Source organism: Branchiostoma floridae, chromosome 5, assembly GCF_000003815.2.
Source record: "Branchiostoma floridae strain S238N-H82 chromosome 5, Bfl_VNyyK, whole genome shotgun sequence".
NCBI lineage: Eukaryota > Metazoa > Chordata > Leptocardii > Amphioxiformes > Branchiostomatidae > Branchiostoma > Branchiostoma floridae.
This window is the reverse complement of record NC_049983.1, coordinates 4,577,538-4,598,852: the sequence shown is the minus strand read 5'-3', so window position 1 is coordinate 4,598,852 and position 21,315 is coordinate 4,577,538. Positions and strand designations below refer to the sequence as shown.

Below are 21,315 nucleotides of genomic sequence, written 5' to 3'. Positions count from 1 at the left end.
CAGACGACAAGGACGCCTAGGAGGAATTGTGCTGATGTGTCTCCAGGCAAACACTTTAGAAAGCTATCAAATTTAAAGTCTAGATTAATGCACTTGTAAGTTGTAAATAGAAGAGTGCTTTGGAGTTGTGAAATGTGATGTGAAGTTCTGTATGCCTTTGATGATTTACTCTCTATGTAGTTCTTAGAGTATAACAAAAATTAGCCAATACTCAAAGTTTCTACTCTACTTAAAGAATATTGGCAATATTGGCAAGAGAACCATGGCAATAAGACCAAAGTTGCTTACTTTAGACTGTACAAACACCCTGTTTAAACTAAAGAGTACCTCCGGCACCATCTATGCCGCAGTGGCGGACAGCCATGGCATCAAAGTAGACTCCACTAAACTGGACAGTGCCTTTCTGAAGAACTACAAGGAACAGAGTCAAAGCTACAGTAACTTTGGCTGCATGAGCGGCATCTCCACTAAGGTGTGGTGGACCGATCTTGTTAAGAAGACATTTCTGGATTCAGGAGTCCCCAAATCCCCGGCATTAGATACTGTGGCAAAGCAGCTGTTTGAAGAGTTCAATGGAGGAAAGCACTGGGAGGTCTATCCCCAGACTAAAGAGGCGCTGGAAGCCATTCGTGACAAAGGTGTGAAGCTGGGCGTCATCTCCAACTTCGATGAACGGCTACCCAAGGTTCTGTCGGAGCTGGACTTATGCCACCTCTTCGACTTTGTCCTGACATCAGTGGACGCTCAGGTGGCAAAACCAGACTGTCAGATTTTCCAACTAGCCTTACAGTTGGCTGGAAATGTTCAACCATCTCACGCTGTTCACCTTGGCGACAACCTCAGGCTGGATGTCGAACCCGCACTGCGCGTGGGAATGCACGCCATCTGGATCAACCGGAATAACGTAGACGTCCCGCCAGAATTGTTAGAATGCGATAAATTCCACGCGGTGTCCAATATAGAGGAAGTGGTGAAATGCATTAAGAAAAGCAGCAGCTGAGCAGTAAGATCTACATCTGAATACATTCCACTCCAAAGTTGAACTTAGAGCAGAAATTTTGTTGGGCTATCTATTATGTACAGCACATATAGAAAATGGTACAAAATAGAAGGCCTGACAAAAATGCCTAAAACACATAGAAAAAACAGTCGGAACCAAACCTCTGCTTGGAGAGTAACAATCCTACATATATTTTGAAAATAGCAAGATAGGTATAGCCTCTAACGGTTTTCCAACGTGCCATTGTTTACTGTTATTCATCAGTCTGTATTGTTATGTTACTGGATACTACTGCTATACACGTGAGGCATGTGTGCTTGTATAATTTCTGCCATTACATGATATTGTTGCAGGTTTGTTTCAGAACTAATAAAGTTATCTGATTGACCAGTTTACCAGCATCTTGTGGACAGTCCTGGATTTGTTTTTGTAGAAGCTACATGTATCCTAGGACATGGTCACATTAGGTTGTTGTACTATTTTGATGATGTTAAAGTTAAAGTTGCTCATACATCTGTGCAGATACTTGGGTGGCGCCCATCTCCATTTCGAGTAGCCCTTGGGCCACACATTTGTGCCACTACTGCAGAGGGCTGGTCCGCTCCGCTGGTAGTGATGTGTGTTGAACTACCATACTCTTCCTCATTAGTGCTGAGTGCTAACCAGAGAAAGCAGCATGTGCCATTTTTAAAGTCTTTGGTATGACTCGGCCGGGGATCGAACTCATGACCTACCAAATTCAAGGCAAACACTCTACCCAGTCAGCCATTGCACTGGTTTTGATGATGGTGATTAAAAACAAATTATTTCAAATCCTCAAGAGGATGTGTACCTTTGTGCCAAACATAAAGGTTGAGGTTTGAAATGGGTTCCACAACTTCATACCTCCGCCAACCTTAAGGCTGATGGTTAGAGTGTTTCTCATTCATTATGTATGGAAGGTTTCCATTTGCATAAGTTATATAGTAATCTTCTCCAGCCAAATAGCAGTTGTAAATTAGGCCTTAATCTGTTACGTAAGAAGAACAGTTTAAAACGTGGGGTTTAAACCCCTGGGGTCTGTTTAAATAGGATTTTTTTTGGATTTGTTTAGAACTTGGGCTTCTGTCTTGGGGTTTATATTTTGGCTTGGATTTTTTGTAATTGTACAAATTGTAGGTAATTATATGACAAGAACTAAAGGCCATTGAGCTGCAGAAGAATACATTCTTGCATAAAATAAAATAAAAATAGGGGAAATATTGTGAGACTACTAACACCATAGGTCACTCCATGAACAGGATGTACTGAACAGACATAAAAACTTCAAAGTATGTGTCTACACCTTTTGAAAAAAATTCAACTAATTTCATATACACCTATTCACACAACCATCAAAGAAATACAACACAGCCATTGCGCTTCAAAAGTCATATATTGCATTTTACATATATACAAAGCCCAAACAACAACAAGCTGTTATGTGTGTAAATAGTTCTGAATCGCATTACAAAATATGTCTCTGGTTAAAATTATCAGCTTTTACACACACATAAACATGGATACAGAAAGATCGTAAAATACATCTGTGGTTAAAATCTATATATTTTTTTGCAAATCTATTTCTGTTGTATACTTTTAGTACCTCTTTGAAAAGAACATTGAGATGACATGCTGAATATGTACCATGTCATTACAAATGTACAAAGACGTGTATAGACAATTGGTTAAATCGTTGGCTCATATGCTAACATCAGGTGGTGCAATAAGATATATAGAGTAATGAATAATTAACACAGTAAAATAAATAAATGTTGAAGCAATGTTTACACGTACGTTTTGTAGATGAGACTTCAGTTCAATATTCTGATAAAAGAGGAAACTAGCCGTAGACAACTGGTAGGGTATGACTTCCACTGTATGTGTACCACAACTATGTGTATTAAGTCCTAAATAATCACCTTGTTGAACATACAGTCCAGTGTCTACTATTGTGACACAAAATCCTGTCAAGTCTTCTGCAATCTGTTTCTGCAACAGTTCTGTCAGCAGAATCCAGTGGTCAGTCTGTAGCCCTTCTTAATCCTGGAAGTCAGCAGTGCCAGAGGGAAAGAAGCAGGGTTGTGAGGAACAGTGACGTCATCTCCCTCAGCTGCAGGCGACTTGTGGCTCTTTCCCTGACAAGACGCAGCGGCCATGTTGCTGTTTGATGCCTTGCCAAACATGCCATTGAGTTGACATCTCTGCAGTACATTATACTGTGCGGAGTGGAAGTGTTCTTTTATAGCTGATTCTTCAAGCGCAATTTCCGTTCCGCGTGGCCCATCTCTCACAACATCTGGTGCAGTCCAGACCTGCTGTGGTACTCTCCTCTCGATCAGGACTTCCAATCCACGAGGCTCGTCAAGTGCAGTAAAGTCAAGGTGGCTCATATTCTGCTGAAACTCTCGGTACTTGTGAGGCTTCTCCTGTTTCCTACATGGTGCTACTGTAGGAGCAGGCTTCATGTCTCCACCACCGACGTCGACAGTTGGCAGGGACTCCAAAGACGCCCTTAGCCTGATGGAGGGACTCTGTCTCAAGACCATTGCATCATGATTCAGCTTGGAATGTGCTCCTTGTGGTGAACTGGCCTGTTCTGGAGTTGATGCTGACTGCGAGGTCTCATGGTAGAAATCGCCTAGTCCACACTCCTTTACTTCCGTTGGAGAAGCTGATCTGCGCTGAGACAGAAGGTACTGTTCTAAGAAGAAGTTAAGCGGTATTGGGTGCAACAGGAAGTGTGCCGGGTCAACAGAAGAGTGTTGATTATCTCCGTGCTCCACAGGACTGCGTGGAAAGCTCTGTACACCGCAAAACCCTGGAAAGCGTGGTAGCTCTATGTCAGGAAGAAGTGGTGGTTCTTTTATGTTTGAATCCCCTGACGCCTGGCTGGGATTGTAGAAACTCCGTGAGATGCAGAGGGTAGGCCATTCTTCCAATGTTTCCTTGAGTTGGTCAGCATCTTGCAGAATGCAACCGTTAAAGACAAGCGTAGGCGCAACAGCCAGAGGTCCATTCATTGCTCCATTGTGCTGGTCAGTGTCTAACAGAGGGCAGCCATTACGGTAAAGCTTGGGCAGAGCGGCTGCAGATTTCTTTTTCTTTGCTCCGTTGTGCTGGTCAGCGTCTAGCAAAGGGCAACCATTGAGCAGCAGTGTGGGCAGAGCGGGTGCAGGTTCCTCCTTCGCTTGGTTGTGCTGGTCATCGTCTAGCAGCAGAGGGCAACCGTTGGGCAGCAGTGTGGGGAGAGCGGCTGCAGGTTCCTCCTTCGCTTGGTTGTGCTGGTCATCGTCTAGCAAAGGGCAACCATTGAGCAGCAGTGTGGGGAGGGCAGTTGCAGGTTCCTCCTTCGCTTGGTTGTGCTGGTCATCGTCTAGCAGAGGGCAACCATTGGGCAGCAGTGTGGGGAGAGCGGCTGCAGGTTCCTCCTTCGCTTGGTTGTGCTGGTCATCGTCTAGCAGCAGAGGGCAACCATTGAGCAGCAGTGTGGGCAGAGCGGCTGCAGGTGCCTTCTTCTTTGCTTGGTTGTGCTGGTCATCGTCTAGCAAAGGGCAACCATTGAGCAGCAGTGTGGGGAGAGCGGCTGCAGGTTCCTCCTTTGCTTGGTTGTTCTGGTCATTGTCTAGCAGCAGAGGGCAACCATTGAGCAGCAGTGTGGGCAGAGCGGCTGCAGGTTCCTTCTTCTCTGCTTGGTTGTCCTGGTCATCGTCTAGCAGCAGAGGGCAACCATTGAGCAGCAGTGTGGGCAGAGCGGCTGCAGGTTCCTGCTTCGCTTGGTTGTGCTGGTCATCGTCTAGCTGCAGAGGGCAACCATTGAGCAGCAGTGTGGGCAGAGCGGATGCAGGTTCCTCCTTCGCTTGGTTGTGCTGGTCATCGTCTAGCTGCAGAGGGCAACCATTGAGCAGCAGTCTGGGCAGAGCGGCTGCAGGTTCCTGCTTCGCTTGGTTGTGCTGGTCATCGTCTAGCTGCAGAGGGCAACCATTGAGCAGCAGTGTGGGCAGAGTGGCTGCAGGTTCCTTCTTCTTTGCTTGGTTGTCCTGGTCAGCATCTAGCTGAGGGCAACCATTGACGAGCAGCGTGGACACACTTCTATTTGTTACCTTCTCGACAGCTCTCTCGTTTGCACACTGTGGTGAAGGGTTGTATTCTGATGACTTCACTTTGATGTCTTTGAGTACTTTTTCCTAAAAAAGCGATCACAGCACGACCGTCAGCACCATAGACAGGTAAAGTCTAAAAAGAATTTACTTGTTAATGTCATTAACACTCCTTTGTTGATATCATTTACACTTCCCTATTGTTACTTTTGCTATTGTTATTGTAATTGCTTGTTAAGAACTGACTGAATGATTCAAAATACATAAGAGTCAAATTCAGGACACTTTAAACATGTTTTAGTGTAGAGTGCATAAAATTGTAACTTACATTTACCTGCGGCCCAATCTGCTGAGTTAGGTCCTGTAATGATGCAAAACAGAAAGATATATTTATTGTAAAGAATCGTGCATCTTAGCAAGCGTGGTAGTAGTGTCATATGGAATTTATGCACAGAATCCGGTATAATAACAGAAAACAGATAAGTTTAACTTTTTTCTTTTGTTTCTCAATAAAACAGAGTACGATATTTCATTGTAGAACAGTAGACTTATATTTTTATCAGGAAAATCCCAAACAAAATCTGTACCCACCTGTTTCAGCTGTTTTACGAACCCCTTGTTTATCTCCATCTACGAATAGATGACAAAATACTGGTAGTTTGTATTGTATTAATCTGAATCAATAAAGAGTGTAAAGATTGTGTTTACTTTCTAGTACTTCTTATGGAATATTTTCCAAAACCAGGATTGTAAACCAACATTAACATCTACTAGTATTGTCATTATTATTGTTCCTAATTTGGTGCGCTGACTCTGCAACCAGGGGCGTGAATGCTGGGAGGTTACAGGTGGCATCACAGGGGTGTGCAATGGTAGCGAGGACATCAGGACCTAGTGAACTTTATTTTTTTCTTGTTTTTTTCTTTCTATTTGCTTTTGGACAGACGATGACAATGCGGCACTGCAAGTAACTTATATTAACAGTGCCATATACAGTCTTTTACCTCCCCGACCAAAGTCAGGTACCCATTTTTACACCTGGGTGAAGTGAGGAAGGTTGTGTAAAGTGCCTCTATCAAGAGCACAATGTCAAGCACGGTGGGATTGAACTCAGGACCATTATATTCCGAGCCGAACGCTCTACCATTTACGACGATCTTAAGTTGCGACTATTGAACTGTAAGGATGCGAACCACTCACAAGAGAAACAGAACTCCCTACTCTCTTAGATAATTTGGGTTCTCAAACATGCTTAAGGTGTGGCTCTTCATTCTATTATGATGTTCCTGTCTATATTAGCCTGTAACGTTGTGACTTTTTTGCTCAAACATGGGACTGCCATTGAACATTTTATGAATTTCATCCAAGGAATAACTCTAACGTTAGAGCTAACGTTAGTTCGCGTTTATCCGTAGGGTAACCTATATCCGTTCTATATGCAAATGGGGGTATTTGGGGATCATTAAGTCGACGGAAGGTAGTTTCACATTGAAATAGTTTGAAAATGTTGACATTTGAAACACATGTCATTGAACTCTATAAATACCCAATGTTTTTTAAAACAATGAATCTAGGTTACCGCATGGATTAAGGTGAACTAACGTTACATAGTATTACTAGACAAAGTACACTCCTCTTTATATGAGCTAAGTGAGGAACATTACACCTTTCTCAAGGGCACAACGTTGGAGCATACAAGGGAACAAACTGGAGCTTAAGGCAAATACCCTACCGTTATACTAAATCATTTTATTACGGTAACCATGCTGTATGACAATTGGTTAGATGTGATAGAAATATGAAACAGAAGGAAATGCAGTCTAACAGTTTTCTGATTCTTACCTGCTGACGCATTTTTCTGATCACTTCCTGCTGACGGGCAGTCCTCTTTTCATTCTCTTCTCTGATCTATTGAGGACAAAAGGATAGAGAATATATCGTTTTTTTCCTTTAAAAATCATGAAAGTACTGTCTATTCACAAAAAAATGCAGTTTTACAGTTTGAGAAAATTTTAGGTGTAAAGTTTGGAATATTTACCAAGGAAAGTTGTTAGATCGAAACTCGGAGCAAATTTCAAAATCTCCTTATTTTGATGATTGATATCTTTTAAGCATAATGGTTTGAACCTTGTATAGTTTCCGAAATCCAAGGGAGATCCTAACGGCTGCCAAGTACATTTCTTGGTCGAAAAATAGGTTTATTACCGTTAATGGCAGTAGTTATAACAATGTCATTTAATTCATTGCACACTGAATCGCATACTGATTTTCATAACTTTTACCAGTATTAATTATTCTACTCTTACCATTCTTAGTCTACTGAACCCAAACCAAACTTTGGAATGTTAGATACCTTCTGTATGTCCTGCATAATTGATGTTGGGTCAATCAGGACATTTTTCCCTTGTAGGGTTTGACTGCGCACAGGTGTTTTAATCTCGTCAAATCTGTAAAAGATAAAGATAACATAATGATGATTTACGTCAAACCTCTGACACGATAACATTCTATACCTACTAGACTGAGTATGTCTGGAATTTCAAAGTGAGTTTAGTCGTTGACAAAGAAATTGCTGTTATTGATTTTGTTTTGTTCCAGGCCAACAAATTTTCTCATATCCTGGCGCATCCTGCTTCAAACAGAAGTCTGTGTTTTCTTGCATGGGTGGGGATTACGAGTTTTATCAACTAAAACTTGGTGATCACTAATAGCTCAGTTCAAATGCTGTTCAATGACAATTACTAATTCTGTCGAGTACACATTGTGTAATACACCTATCAATGACATGACAAGGATCAGAGTAGGGCAGAGACTTTTTAAAACTTCCAATCCTAACTTTCCATGCAGACATAAGCGTGTCAAAAATAACTCACCCTTTCTTTTCAAATTCCAAGACACGAGCCTTTAGCGCCAGGATTTCCTCGTCTTTCAGGGAGATCCTGTTGTGGTGCACAATATGGACAACATTACATGCAAAATTGTTTATTACAATGGTAATAAAATTTTAGCTTCAAGTAGCAGGGCTCGAAATCATTTAGCATGCAAAAAAATTGCTTGCACAACCTAAAGTAGTGGATCATTAACCCTTATATATCTCCTCTTCTGGAAATTTACAGATGTATGTGAGTAAAAGCAGATACATGAAGACCGCAACTCATGTTTGGATGTATGTTTTTCCAGAGTACATTATATTGTACGAACAGTTTCATAAGGAGGTAATTTTGGCTTAATTAAAGACGATTCAATCGTATAACTGGATAAGATTTGGAATTTTTTTCCGGACTGTTCTAAACCATCTTGAAGCCTCCAAAATTGTGAAATTTGCGCTGGAACACGAGTGTTCATAAGTGAAAGCGATTGAGCACGTTACTGATTAAATGAGTAAATGGGTGTGTGTACGGTGTGTAAAATGACATTGTAGTCAGTAATTGAGTCAGTAAATTAGTGATGATGAGTTGCAGTGAATATGTGAGTGAATTAATTGAGACATGGTGAGAGACAGCGAGGGTATGCATGGTGGCTTGTGAGTGTATGTGTGTGTGAATGCGTGTGACTGTGTGTGTGGATGAGCGACTCTGAGTATGTATGTAAGTGACTGCATAATTCAATTGTTGAGTGAGTGATTGAAGTGGGTGAGAGGGAATGAGTTGGTGAGAGGGAATGAGTTGGTGAGTGAGTGAGTGAATGAGTGTGTTAAGCGGGCGAGGTGACTTAATGTAAGCGGGATTGAATATAGGTAAAAACTTGTTAAGAGTGAATGAGTGCAGGAGTGTGTGATTGTAAGTGAACTAGTATGAGTGAATGGGCTTTGGTGAGTAAATGAATGAATGTAAGTGTGAATGTGTGGGAGAATGTAACTGCGTGAGTGAGTGAATGGGTGATTGAGTGATCATTGAATCGTCCTCACCTGTGTCGTGTGTTTGCTGCCTGCTCCGACAGACGTTTCTCCAGCTCGCTGATCTTTGACTCTGCCTCTGTTTTCTCCCTGAGAGACAGAAATATGAGGAAAAATGAAATCTTGTAACAGATATTTGTACTACATGACTTGGTCCTAAATAATTGATAATAACAATACCTTTGTTTGCCAATAATCAAAGATAACTCACCATTCCTTATCTGATTTAAGAAGAGTCACACGAGCCTTAAGCTGCCAAATGGTCTGATCTTTCTGGGCGAGCCTGTGGTGGGCAGAATGCAAAACATAAGACCGAATGTGTTGTAATACAAATGTGTTGATTTAGTCAAAACAACAGTGCCCTTCCTACAGCTACTATGATAATCAATTGCCTGTTATTCTCAATAACATTTCCCAAGTGGGAACACCACAGGACAAAATGTACGTGAGTGAGTTGAGTAATAGAACAAGTGAATGAGTAGGTGGTTGAGTGAGTGATTGAGTAATAGAACAAGTGAATGAGTAGGTGGTTGAGTGAGTGATTGAGTAATAGAACAAGTGAATGAGTAGGTGGTTGAGTGAGTGATTGAGTAATAGAACAAGTGAATGAGTAGGTGGTTGAGTGAGTGATTGAGTAATAGAACAAGTGAAATTGAGTAGGTGGTTGCGTGAGTGATTGAGTAATAGAACAAGTGAATGAGAAGGTGGTTGAGTGAGTGATTGAGTAATAGAACAAGTGAATGAGAAGGTGGTTGAGTGAGTGATTGAGTAATAGAACAAGTGAATGAGTAGGTGGTTGAGTGAGTGATTGAGTAATAGAACAAGTGAATGAGTAGGTGGTTGAGTGAGTGATTGAGTAATAGAACAAGTGAATGAGAAGGTGGTTAAGTGAGTGATTGAGTAATAGAACAAGTGAATGAGTAGGTGGTTGAGTGAGTGATTGAGTAAGAGAACAAGTGAATGAGTAGGTGGTTGAGTGAGTGATTGAGTAAGAGAACAAGTGAATGAGTAGGTGGTTGAGTGAGCAAGCAAGTTGGTTTGAGTAAATGAAGGTGGTGGAAGGAGTAGGTGAGAGAGTGAACATTTGTGGTTTGACAAATGAGCGAGGGTTACGTTTGTGTGAGTGGAAGAGTGAGTGTGTGAGTCAGATTATGAGTGAGTGAGCATGTGAGGGAGTGGGTGTGTGATTGTGTAAATGAATGAGTGAGTGTGTTACTGAGTGTTCAGAGTCTGTGTGACTGGGTAAATGTGTGATTGAGTGAATGTGTGATTGAGTGTAGGGATTAGTGTTTGATTGGGTTAATGAGTGAAAGTATGGGGGTAAGTGGGTGAGTATGACTAAGGGATGGGAGTGTGTGAGAATGAGTGAGTGAGCAAGTCATTGAGTTAGTGAGTGTGTGAATGAATATGTCAGTAAATGATTTTGTGGTTACATAAATGACCATGATTTCTTGAATTCAACTCACCTGTTTTGTGTGTTTTCTTCTAGCTGTCGGATCATCCTAAGGAATGATATAAAGAAAATGTTAAGAATCTAATTACTAACTTGGTCCCTGTCAAATTTAAATGTGTCTCAACTGTTTTCTTCACTCATTACGTTGTAATTACGAAGTACTATTTATTTTTTTTTCATTTCAATTCACAAATTGAAGCAAGGCTATTCAGATTGTCTGACGTCATCCAAAATGAGCATCATTTTACATACAAGGATTTAAACGCCTCATTGTTTTTCACATGTTACACAGATACAGTCGAACTTTGCTCCTGACACAAGAGTTTAACTAATACCATATGAATTTTGTGTCTGGGGTCACCAGGTGGTTGACCAGCCAGGTTTGAGTGTGCAATGTTTCATGTGCCGGTTAGTTTTGTCCAATTACAAGAAATGACAAGAGGTCTTAGTTCTCTATAAGCTGATATGATTTTCTATATGATGAACTTACATGCTGGTAACCTCTAGCCGTTCGGCGAAGTCACTGGAAACAACCCATAAAAACATATGAAAGAAATGACAACAATCATAGTCTATTATCATGGAATAAGTTGATGATATGGCAAATTTCTAAACTTATCATGCATTTATACCTGTTAACATGTCACTGGTATGAAATAAGAAAAAAAATCAAAGGTTTGCATAGCATTTTACTATATAGAATTAATGCTTGCTTTTCAGGAAATGGACATTTCATATCAGGACATATTTGTTCAGCACCAAGGACAGAGCAGATGTCAGTAGAATACGGTTGTTCTTACCTCAGAACTTCATTCTCCTGTCTGTGGTTCTCTTCAGTTTGTTGTTGTAGCCTCCTGTAGAAATCAAAAACCAAGGTTTACTATACTAAGTCTAAGGAACTGTAGCATTTTCTTCTCCACATTAGTCATTACTTTTATTACAGAAGGTGACAATGATATCAAAGCTTAAAGCTAAATTCACTGATGGCTGAAACACCACCCAAAAAACAATAATTTGTGTTAGTAACTAGAACTTTCTTTCATACGTATTGATGATTGACAGAACATCCAGAAATGGTATGAAAATAGTATAAATATCATATATATATATATATATATATATATATATATATATATATATATATATATGCCATAAACCACATGATTGTGTATCATTAATCACTTATGCAGTTCGTATTGGTAATAATTAGCAAATGATTTCTAAGTGGTATATCTGTTGTTACAATAAATTAAGAAGAAGGAACATTACATATCTGAAGTGTTCAAAAGATTTGGGCTCATCGAAACTTACCCAAGACCTCAATCTTTTTATTGAACCTGGTTATCACAGACTCAAACTTAATTTTATGAACATATTGGACAAAAGAAGAGAATACCAAAATAAATCTTAAGTAACTGTTACCTGACAAACAGGGAGGTGTACTTTTGTTTCTTCTGAAACAAGCTGAAACAACAAAGTAAAAAAATAAATTGCCTAAAAAATAAATCTCTTTGAAGACTGATAATACTGAAAATGGCCAACAACAATGTTGACTATTATTTCTAAACATACAGGAGAAATGACATTCAAGATAATCTATTTTCAAATTATTTTGTCTTCTCTACAACTGTTACTTACTCCTGGAGGTCTTGTAGGTTTTCCCTGAGAGCACCAGTGTACTCCATCAGCCTGAAAGATAGACAAAAGAAGAAAATAGTAAATGTAATATTATATTTAGAAAATAGTCTGTCATAAGAACCACTACTATTCAATAGTCTCTATATAAAAATCTTCGTCCTAAGTGAAAATGTTTATCAAAGTGTACTGACACATTCACTTTTCTCGATGAACTCCATTTTTCTTCCTCCCCCCAAAATCTAGGTATACCTACATGTATATGACATAGATATACGACTGCGGTAACGGTATCTTTTGTTCCCTTGGTTTGTAATCGCTGCAAATTCTGACTACTTCTGACTCCAGTGTCTACTACTAGCTAAAGCTGACTAAAACTGATTCTTACTCTCTTATCGAGGGCTCTGTGCTGCCTCTCTGACTTGGCTGAGTAAGAAAAGGAACATGCTGTAATAAGAACAACATGCATACAAACAAACATAAATATGACAAAACAAAAGAAACTTGGATTGGTAAACAATTCAAATCATGATCGTTATAAATCATATAATTGGTTTAAGTATACTCAAGTCTACTTGGGCCTCCTTATCATACAATTTCTATGGACGATATTTTCTCAACATCCTGATATGCTGTACCGTTGTACAGCTTGTTTACAACAACCTTTGCATACTATTTTACATAACCGTCCACAAATTTCAATATGCACCAGTGCACAGCACCATTTAAGGGCATATCATAATATACCCTGCATTTCAAGTTCTGATTTCTTACTTCATATACATGTATATGGAACTTTTTCTACATCAAGCGAAAAATCCACAGAACTTTATTATCAAGTGACATTTTAACAAGAAAGAAGGAAAAAAAGTCAGGTAAAATGACATTTCCACCCTGCTAAACAAGGACATGACATATTGCCTCTCCTTAAGAAACCAGAACTTACCTTCAGGTTGGCCTCAGACCCATCCTCCAAGTCGTCTTCTGCTGTCCCCTTCTTCAGTTTGTTGATCATCCTTCTGAACATGGATCTCTTCTCAACGCTAATGTTAGGATATAAGGAGTGGTAGTCAGTTATCATAACAAATTCTTCTTACTTTTGGTTCATTCAAGGACAGGTTCTTCTAGAAAAAAAAAAGATTGGGTGACAATATTGTGGCAGCTGTTGGATTAGGTGGATTTTTTCAAAAATTATTTTCCCAATATTTTTACTTTAAATCTCAAAATGCTTCCAGTGGTTTTTGTATTAAAGTTTGTACGGTTCCTCTCCTGCAAATCTGTGTTTTTGTCTCAGGTATTGATTTATTCATTTATTGTATTGTTTATTCATTTATTGTTTTGATGAGATTCATAAAACACTGCATATTTTTTAGATGATAGATATTATTTACAGTAGCGACTGTACTTACTTCTGGAGGTCCTGGTTGTCTTCCTGGAGAGCACCAGTAGTGCACTCTTTAACCCTGAGGAGTACAGTTCACAAAAGAAGAAGTAACTAATCGTGTTAACCTCACTCACTATCCATGGTTAGATGATATATTTAAGAGACAATTCTGTTTGTTTATGTGCAAAATCATGCCCGAAGGCTAATTGCATACAGTCTCAAGGACTAAGAGAAGTAGATAGTGAGGTACATAAATTAAACTAGTGTCTACTCAGCTATATGATACAATGTATACTACTACTTTTAAAGTGTCCCACGTTCTGTATGATGGTTGTATTTTGTGCTTGTAGTAGGAATATGGTCATTTGGTGATCTCTCAGATGGTAGAAGCTTGGTGAAATTGTATCAACTGTTTGTAATAATAAATCTGTTTCTTTCGATTCCATAGTTGGTACATTGACTGATGAAATGTGCTTCATTTTCCACTGCATTCATTAAGCAACAAGAATCCGACCCATAGTCAGGCGTTGTATGATAGTACATCATTATTTTATACTTTTTTATTCTAGATATTAAACTTCAGAATGGCTATGCCATCATACATATGCAATGCTACAGAGATGATTTCAAATCACCACTATGTTACAGTGCTATGCTGTAATACATAGTTGCAATACATAGTTACTCGTGACTTCAGTGTTACCTAAATCATGTAACTTTCAAAACAAGGCATCGTTCACATTTGGCAAAATCTATATGCAATTTTGTCCTCATCAATTTGAGTAGTTACCAATTTGATTGCGGTCACATGAACGGTAATTAAATTGGTAACTACTTCAGTACTTGATCCATAAAATTTCTTTTCAATTATTCGATAACTCTTCTGACAGCAAGAAAAACTGTTCTTATGACTGAAATTACTCTCTTCCCCCCCCACTAAATTATCAAACACAACATTACTATCAATTTTCTTCAAACAATGACTGCTTATTAAAGGTAGAGAACAATAATAAACAGTCATTGTTCGAAGAAAATTGATAGTAACTTAAACATAAGTGACTGATGAACCTCTTCAACAAACACAATATGAAATGAATATTACTTACTCTCTTAGCGAGGGCTCTGTGCTGACTCTCTCAGTAGGCTGAATACAAAAATAAAAGAATGATAAGAACACAAAAAATAAAAACATAAGAAAACAAATGCATAAAACCAAAACAATCAGCTTCCTCCTTGATTCTTTGATGTGTTTTGGGTTCAAATGTATCAAGAGGTCACGATGAAAACATTCATTTTTTTATTACTATATTCCTGTGTGTACCCTCAGACTTTCCCTCAGAGTCTACTTTCAAATTAATATTCAACTTCAGCATTATTTTTGAAATCCGAGAACAAAAAAGGACTGCATTAGCATGGTCCAAGTAAACAGATCCCTCTGATTAATAAACCACTAACGTTATGAAGACAAGACAATATTTAACTCTACATATGCCACCTGATATATATAGAATTCTCTTACCATAAGACTGTAATAACTGATATGATAAGACTTCTCGTAGTTTCTTGTTTTAAGCTAGATTTTACACATGTATGAAATATGTCTAAAATGCGCGATGCATGTTTGTTGTGCAGAAGACACTGCGATGTATTTTAATGTTCACCGACTGAATCAAATAAACCAATCTACCTACCTATCCTATCAACGTTCTCTTTAAAATGGATCGCAAAAATATAGACCGTGTTAACTAGAAGAGTTATCTAGAAGACGAACCAAATTTACGTTTTGTATCCGTTCTACAATTTGAATGTTCGTTTTCTCACATAAAATGTCCTGTGTCAAGCATGTCGTTTATACACACTTTGTTTCTTTAGTGAAGTTTCCGCCGGATTTGAATAAAGTGATCTTATGAGAAACAATTTACCTAATGATAAACTTCATGTTGGCTACGTAATGCTCACTTCAAATTACGTAAACAAAAAACCTCGCTACAGCGGTGATTCATAAACGGAATAAGAATAAAAAAGGAACCTACCTTGATCTTATTTACAACCTCCAAGTCGTCTTCTGCCGGCACGTTCTTCAATTTTGTGATCATTCTCCGAAACATCGAGGTCTTCTCACCGTGAACGTTGTCCTCAGATCGTTTAGTTGACTTTGTAGTCGCCATTGTTTGACTTCTCAATATAGATGACTGTAACGCCTACAAATGTCATCAAAAATTAGTAAAAGCTACCTATAGGATGTAAAATTAGTTTATGAATCTTTCAATGGTTTAGAAAGAACTACATGGTTATATTTCATAGCTGTCAAACATTCTGGTTTTGTCCTTATATGTACGTTATAACCTTGGTGACTTTGACCTTGTTCTATCCAGCCTCCGTAAAACCGACACTTTTTTTCGGTGCAAAATCATGCCAAAACTCCCGTTTTTTTGTTGCCCTAGTGCCTTCTCTCTGTAAACAAAAGTTACAAGTATCATATGACTTTGATTTTTCATTTATCATCGGAAATGTGCCCGATTTGTAGCCAACAAACTGGAAGAGACAAAAATCCCACCTGCTTCTATCGCTGGCAAGTTCATCTGTGTAAATAGAACACCGCGTCCATGGCAACAGGAGTAAACATGGTGAATCGAACACGTGGGAGGAATGATCTTCAAAATCTTGCGTTGAACCTGCTAAAATAATGTTTCAAAGTATCGATTCTTGACGCTTTGATGATTTTTTAAGTCTTCATATAGGATGTTATTATATCTACTTATAAAAACCTATTACAGTTGATGATTATGGTATAACTTTGGAGAGTATTGATGTATTTTGTTGTCCTTATCTCAGGGACATTCCTGTATGACGTAAGGCGTTCATGAGCACAACTGTAGCAACCAAGTTGCGGACGGAACTAACTAGTGAAGCGGATCGTGAAGCCTTTCTTCGCCCCTAGTCATACTCTAACAAGTGTCTGTGTTCTAATTAGATGTTTTACGGACTAGTTTACTCAGTCATAACAGACGCTGTCATTTCCCTGTAGTGATATTATCATTTTGGTACTATTTTTAGTCGCGGATGAATATGTATCAAACCTGATATCCCAATCTCGATCCCAGGTTTATTGGGCCGTAAACCCTGGGTACGACATTTTTTTACGTCCAGGTTTCATGATAAATGCCTTTAAGTTAGTTTTTAGGTGGTTATTTCCTTGAGTTCGCAAAGAATGTTACGTTAGTTTGTCTGTGATTTGAGAAATCGTGGATGCTCTATAAGGCTTTCACCGGTTTTGGCACTTGTAGGTCGAAGAAAATAACAAAAGCGAAGTAGAGTTGAGTTTATAATCATTTCTACCAAGTTCTACAGTCAAGTGCACAGAGGCAGTTAGCCGTGTAGGGCTTAAGCACGCCAGTGTGAGTCGAATACTCAACCAAACAGATTTCTTTGTAGTGAAATGGACAATTGTTTTGAGTATTGTCCATTCACAAGTTTCCACATACTGAATCAGGTTCAGGTTCAGGTACGGACCTGGACCTGATTCCCTGGACCGGACCTGGACCTGAATTTTCTGTACCAGCACAGCCCTGGTACGTACCAACTATACTCATGGCTTTCATTGGTGCCTATTTTACAACTATCCATGTTTCCCTTCTGCAACTAGTCATAGCTACCTATAATTATTAGTCTACAGCACTCATGTTGACCATCCCAAAGAAGAAGAAATTTTTTTTTTTTAATTCTGAAATCAGGCGAAAATTAGTGAACGCGCTGATGGCATCCATAAAATTTACTTGCTGTGGCCTAAGAGTACATTACTCAGTAACCTTGTGTACTGTTTGATTTGCTCTTTGTTACTCACTATATAAACCAATCCAGACGATAGTGGACTTTGTCTTGCTCATTACTTTGTCACTTATTACTCTAGCCAAGGACATTGCGTGGATTGGCCAGTAGTGTTCACCATGGTCCGAGCATTACTTTACTTGCTCCCCTTTATCGCCCTCTCCTTGCCCCTCCACACGTCCTGTGTAGACTACCAGGAGCTGGGAGCCTTCCCCGTGGCTTTCCCGGCTTTCTCTACCCTGGTGCGGGCCGAGGGAAGACCGCTTCCGTCTGACCATGTGTACGATCTGTTTCTGTCGTCGTTTAGCGTTGCGCCGGACGCGACTGACCATGTGTGGGGGGTTCAAGATGTGGGGAGGACGATCAACGAGCCAGGGGAGATACAGCCTACTCTGATCAGTGACGTTTTTGCCTGGCCAAACGAAGTCAGCATAGTACCGGGTAAGTTGTAGTCTCTTTCGCAGGCTTCTAGCAGCGAGGGCATACTTACGAGAGCGTTGGTTCGCCATTTTCAACATGGTCTAAGGTTCACAAACTTGCCAAACCTGGTATCCAGTCAACTGTGGATTGGCCAGGCTCTCTTCGGGACAGGAAAATCTTTTTTGCCTCTGGAGTAATCTATCTCATTTGGAGGGAGTTTTGCATGGTGGGAGTTTTAACAAAAATAGATACGTCTAACGTTACCGTGTTGTCTAATGTCGGGAGAGGGCGGAACATCATACATGCACAACACTGTACAGCATGGTCACGTACGGTCTTTGTACTTGATATAAGCTTTGCCCGTACTGTATGATTTTACTTGTTTTGCTCAACAGATGCATGTCATTGAATTATACACATGCTCTGAGTTTTGCATGGTGTCCTTGCTTTTTTTGTACAATTCATTATCTATATTGGTTAACGGGTGACAACTTTAGAAGTCATGTTTTTATGTGGGTTTCTCTACAGTATTATCATATAGCCAAGCGCCGCGGACCAATCAGAAGGCCCCATTCCACGTTGGTTATGACGCCGTAACACAAAGATTCCCGCCAGCCCGGCGTGTATCGCCCTTCTGATTGGTCAGAATGAATCGACACCGGCACCAGTGTCGATGCAAATCGACACCGGTGCATTCTGACTAATCAGAAGGAGCAATACACACAAGATATGAAGGCATTGGCCAATTAAAAGGAGCGAAACATATGCCAGAGCAGAGGGAGTAAGTACAGACTGCAAGAAGGGGGGAATGGCTCCTTCTGTTAACATTGATGTTCTAAAGATCCAAAGACTACAATGTTTCGAATATTTTCTGTGGAAATTTTGGTTTCAAAATGCAATCTGTAATCTCCTTACAAATGTATGTACCAAAGAGCAAATGTGAATTTTCAGAAATTCGACAAAGGAATTCACACGTATAGTACCAAGGGATCTATGCGTCATACAGGAGTTTGCAAGTTTGGGTAGGCTATATGATAATAACGTTAATGACCCACCTGTTCCTCGGTGTACATGGTGTCATAACACCTGGTCCTTTGCCACCTCATAAAACCACCTCGTTCGCTTCGCTCACTCGGTGGTTTTATTCGGTGGTTGTAGCAAAGGACCAGGCGTTATGACACCATATACACCTCGGGGCGGGTCATTAACCCTTAAATTAATATATGGAGAGTGCTTTACACAGATCCTCACATCTAACCCTTGTACCTGCACAGAGACAGTGTTTGCTGAATCAGGAGTGGTTTGCGTCTGTTCCGGCCGCCTCCCGCCCAAGAACAATGGTTCCGTGGCGCTGATAGCAGGCTGGCCGGGTAATGTAGGTAGGTGGGCCTGACCAGGAGCCTATAGTTTGTTCTGATAACTACCTCCGTCTAGGAACCTCAACGTTGGTACCATTTAAACCGAGCCTTTTAAAACTTTTTGGGGGGAGGGGGTGAATGAAAACATAAACGTATAGAAAGCAACATTTCGATTACAAATGTACGACAGTAGGGTCATGAATGATGAAAAATATCATCGAAAAGAGGAAACCGAGTCAAACATACTAGTCTGACCTTAAACCCTTTTAACCACGCCACGAAAGACCACGTGCACGGTGCGGGTAAAGCGTGCTAATACATGTAAAAAGGCGACGACCGTTTCAAACGGTGACGATCCTTTATACCCCTGTCACATTTGGCGAAAATCGATCGGACGACGATTCTGTGGCATTCGCCCGAGTCTCGCTTATAATGATAACTTTATTGCACAACAATTGTACAAGGTACAACGTATAGCGACGGTTTTCAGGTGAAAAATACGCGCAACCCTCTGTCGATCTTAAATATGGCTGATCTTCCTGCTATGCGCCCGAAGATCGTGAATAATTTGACATAGGTATTACGAGACGGAAACCAGACTGTATGAAATGTACATGGCTGCGTGTCTTCAAACACGTCCGCTCCATTCTGTTATTGACTTTCAAGGGCTCCAAGGTTAAACATTGACAGCCTATATAGGTATGCTACTTTATACACTGTCAGGTAAACACAACCTCAACAGGCTTTGGTCTAATTTTATGATAGGAAAAGAAGAAGAAAAAACGTCTTTATCAAATGCACCCATCCCTGGCATCGTTAAATCGGTCACCCTGTATTACTACATGTATAGTCGTATATCTAGTTCTTTCCCGGAGGTAACAAAGAAAAGACTTAGAAACTACCAAGGTTCGTGAAGCGTATCGATCATTTAAGTGTTTCAAATGATATGCATGTTGATATATTACACATTAATGGCATATCATTATATATATGATGATCTATGATGAATGGCATATTTCCTTTCCTGGCATGTTCTTATAACAGGCGATGCCGTGCTGATCTCAGGCACCCCCCAGGGACAGCCGTGGTCCTACACCCGAGCGCCACAGTGGGTTGACATGAATGGCGATGGCCGACTGGACGCCGTGCTGGCGAGATTGTCGTTTGTTCTAAGTCCTCCTCCAAGTATGAAAAGATTTATATCTATATTTCCCGATGGAGAAAACATATTGTTTTTGATGGTGTGTTCTCCTTCTTTTCGACAATCTCCTTCTTTGTTTCTTCTTCTTCCTCTTCTGTCATGGAGTTCATTTCATGACTGCTAGGAGGCGCTGGTAGGCTGGAGAACGAAAGCTTTGACAACAGTTTTCACTCCTTATAGTTATACAACTAAGAGTTCGACTTATTTTTCATTAGGGAGTGAATGTGACTAAGGTTTCTTCTTTCTTTTGTAGGCAACGCCTCAAGGGCGAGCCTAATGGTATAGTATTGTGTGCGAGTATCTTGACAAAAGGCAAATTACTGTACTAACATACTGCGTTTTCTGGAAAATGTTGCCTGACTAGCTACTTTTTACCCTTTTCTTTCTGATACGAAATACTCCTGAATAATTTCATCAGGCTGGGGCCTAGGATTACTGGATAAGATAGTTCTTTGTTCCGAACCAAGACATGAAATCACAGCTGCCGTTTCGGTGAGCATCTGTCCTCATCATGTTGATCTTCCTCAGCGCTATTCCACAGTGCAGCTGGGTATCGCTGCTAACTACTAGTATGCGGCCCCAAATGTACTGCATTGTCACACATGCGTATTGTATTGTCATATATGCGATCCCAAACACACAGTAGTGTAATATATACTAGAATTATTATATTTACTTAAATGTCTCCGCAGGGAGGAATAATAAGTATATTTCTATTGTAAGTATAAAAAAAACTGGCGCTGCAGTACAAGCGAACCTTGAGAAAGTTGACAGTCACCGAAACGTCGGAGTGAACAAAGCATGGTTGTGTGACAAGAGTTTCTTTATTCTGTTATTTGGTGTCTTGTCTATAAGCGGAGGTTTCGTTTGAGGGGGGGTCTAGAAGTAACCGCATTTTTCCGTCTGCCTCTCTCTGCAAATGTGGAGGCAGAAGGAAAAAACGCAGACCCCCCAATTGAAACTTCATTCATTTTTATGTTACAATATTACGAACCATATATCCGTTCACAAAATAAAGCGCTA

General features: G+C 40.0%; 5 protein-coding genes across 7 annotated transcripts in view; 2 read left to right on the top strand and 3 right to left on the bottom strand.

Annotated features, from left to right (window-relative positions):
• On the top strand, nucleotides 1-1,395 carry LOC118415966 (haloacid dehalogenase-like hydrolase domain-containing protein 3). The gene has a single exon (XM_035820944.1). It carries the CDS (start codon nucleotides 263-265, stop codon nucleotides 998-1,000), a length of 738 nt encoding a protein of 245 aa, XP_035676837.1. The 5' UTR covers nucleotides 1-262; the 3' UTR covers nucleotides 1,001-1,395.
• Nucleotides 1,396-2,910: 1,515 nt separating this feature from the next.
• On the bottom strand, nucleotides 2,911-6,048 carry LOC118415965. 2 transcript variants are annotated; one of them, XM_035820942.1, is made up of 3 exons: nucleotides 5,710-6,048; nucleotides 5,447-5,479; nucleotides 2,911-5,205 (listed from the first exon to the last, which is right to left on the bottom strand). In XM_035820942.1, the coding sequence occupies exons 1-3, from the start codon at nucleotides 5,746-5,748 to the stop codon at nucleotides 3,025-3,027; spliced, it is 2,253 nt and encodes a 750-aa protein (XP_035676835.1). In that variant the 5' UTR covers nucleotides 5,749-6,048; the 3' UTR covers nucleotides 2,911-3,024. The 2 variants fall into 2 exon arrangements, with proteins under 2 accessions (XP_035676835.1, XP_035676836.1); XM_035820943.1 differs by having other exon boundaries at nucleotides 5,453-5,479; nucleotides 5,710-5,766.
• A 191-nt stretch (nucleotides 6,049-6,239) lies between these two features.
• On the bottom strand, nucleotides 6,240-10,631 carry LOC118415967. Of its 2 annotated transcripts, none has more exons than XM_035820947.1 (6): nucleotides 10,493-10,517; nucleotides 9,225-9,300; nucleotides 9,026-9,103; nucleotides 7,992-8,057; nucleotides 7,472-7,565; nucleotides 6,240-7,026 (listed from the first exon to the last, which is right to left on the bottom strand). In XM_035820947.1, the coding sequence occupies exons 1-6, from the start codon at nucleotides 10,512-10,514 to the stop codon at nucleotides 6,871-6,873; spliced, it is 492 nt and encodes a 163-aa protein (XP_035676840.1). In that variant the 5' UTR covers nucleotides 10,515-10,517; the 3' UTR covers nucleotides 6,240-6,870. The 2 variants fall into 2 exon arrangements, with proteins under 2 accessions (XP_035676840.1, XP_035676839.1); XM_035820946.1 differs by having other exon boundaries at nucleotides 6,241-7,026; nucleotides 9,225-9,296; nucleotides 10,480-10,631.
• Nucleotides 10,632-10,952: 321 nt separating this feature from the next.
• LOC118415615 lies at nucleotides 10,953-16,223 on the bottom strand. The gene is made up of 10 exons (XM_035820321.1): nucleotides 16,043-16,223; nucleotides 15,519-15,686; nucleotides 14,592-14,629; nucleotides 13,511-13,564; nucleotides 13,048-13,144; nucleotides 12,490-12,527; nucleotides 12,105-12,155; nucleotides 11,889-11,930; nucleotides 11,267-11,320; nucleotides 10,953-10,989 (listed from the first exon to the last, which is right to left on the bottom strand). The coding sequence occupies exons 2-10, from the start codon at nucleotides 15,651-15,653 to the stop codon at nucleotides 10,953-10,955; spliced, it is 546 nt and encodes a 181-aa protein (XP_035676214.1). The 5' UTR covers nucleotides 15,654-15,686; nucleotides 16,043-16,223.
• Nucleotides 16,224-17,414: 1,191 nt separating this feature from the next.
• LOC118415614 overlaps nucleotides 17,415-21,315 on the top strand; it is a 10,565-nt gene continuing 6,664 nt past the window's right edge. Inside the window, exons 1-3 of the mRNA XM_035820320.1 lie at nucleotides 17,415-17,754; nucleotides 19,008-19,112; nucleotides 20,136-20,276. Of these exons, the coding sequence (XP_035676213.1) occupies nucleotides 17,433-17,754; nucleotides 19,008-19,112; nucleotides 20,136-20,276 (568 nt within the window). The 5' untranslated portion in view covers nucleotides 17,415-17,432. The remainder of the gene's footprint in view (nucleotides 17,755-19,007; nucleotides 19,113-20,135; nucleotides 20,277-21,315) is intronic.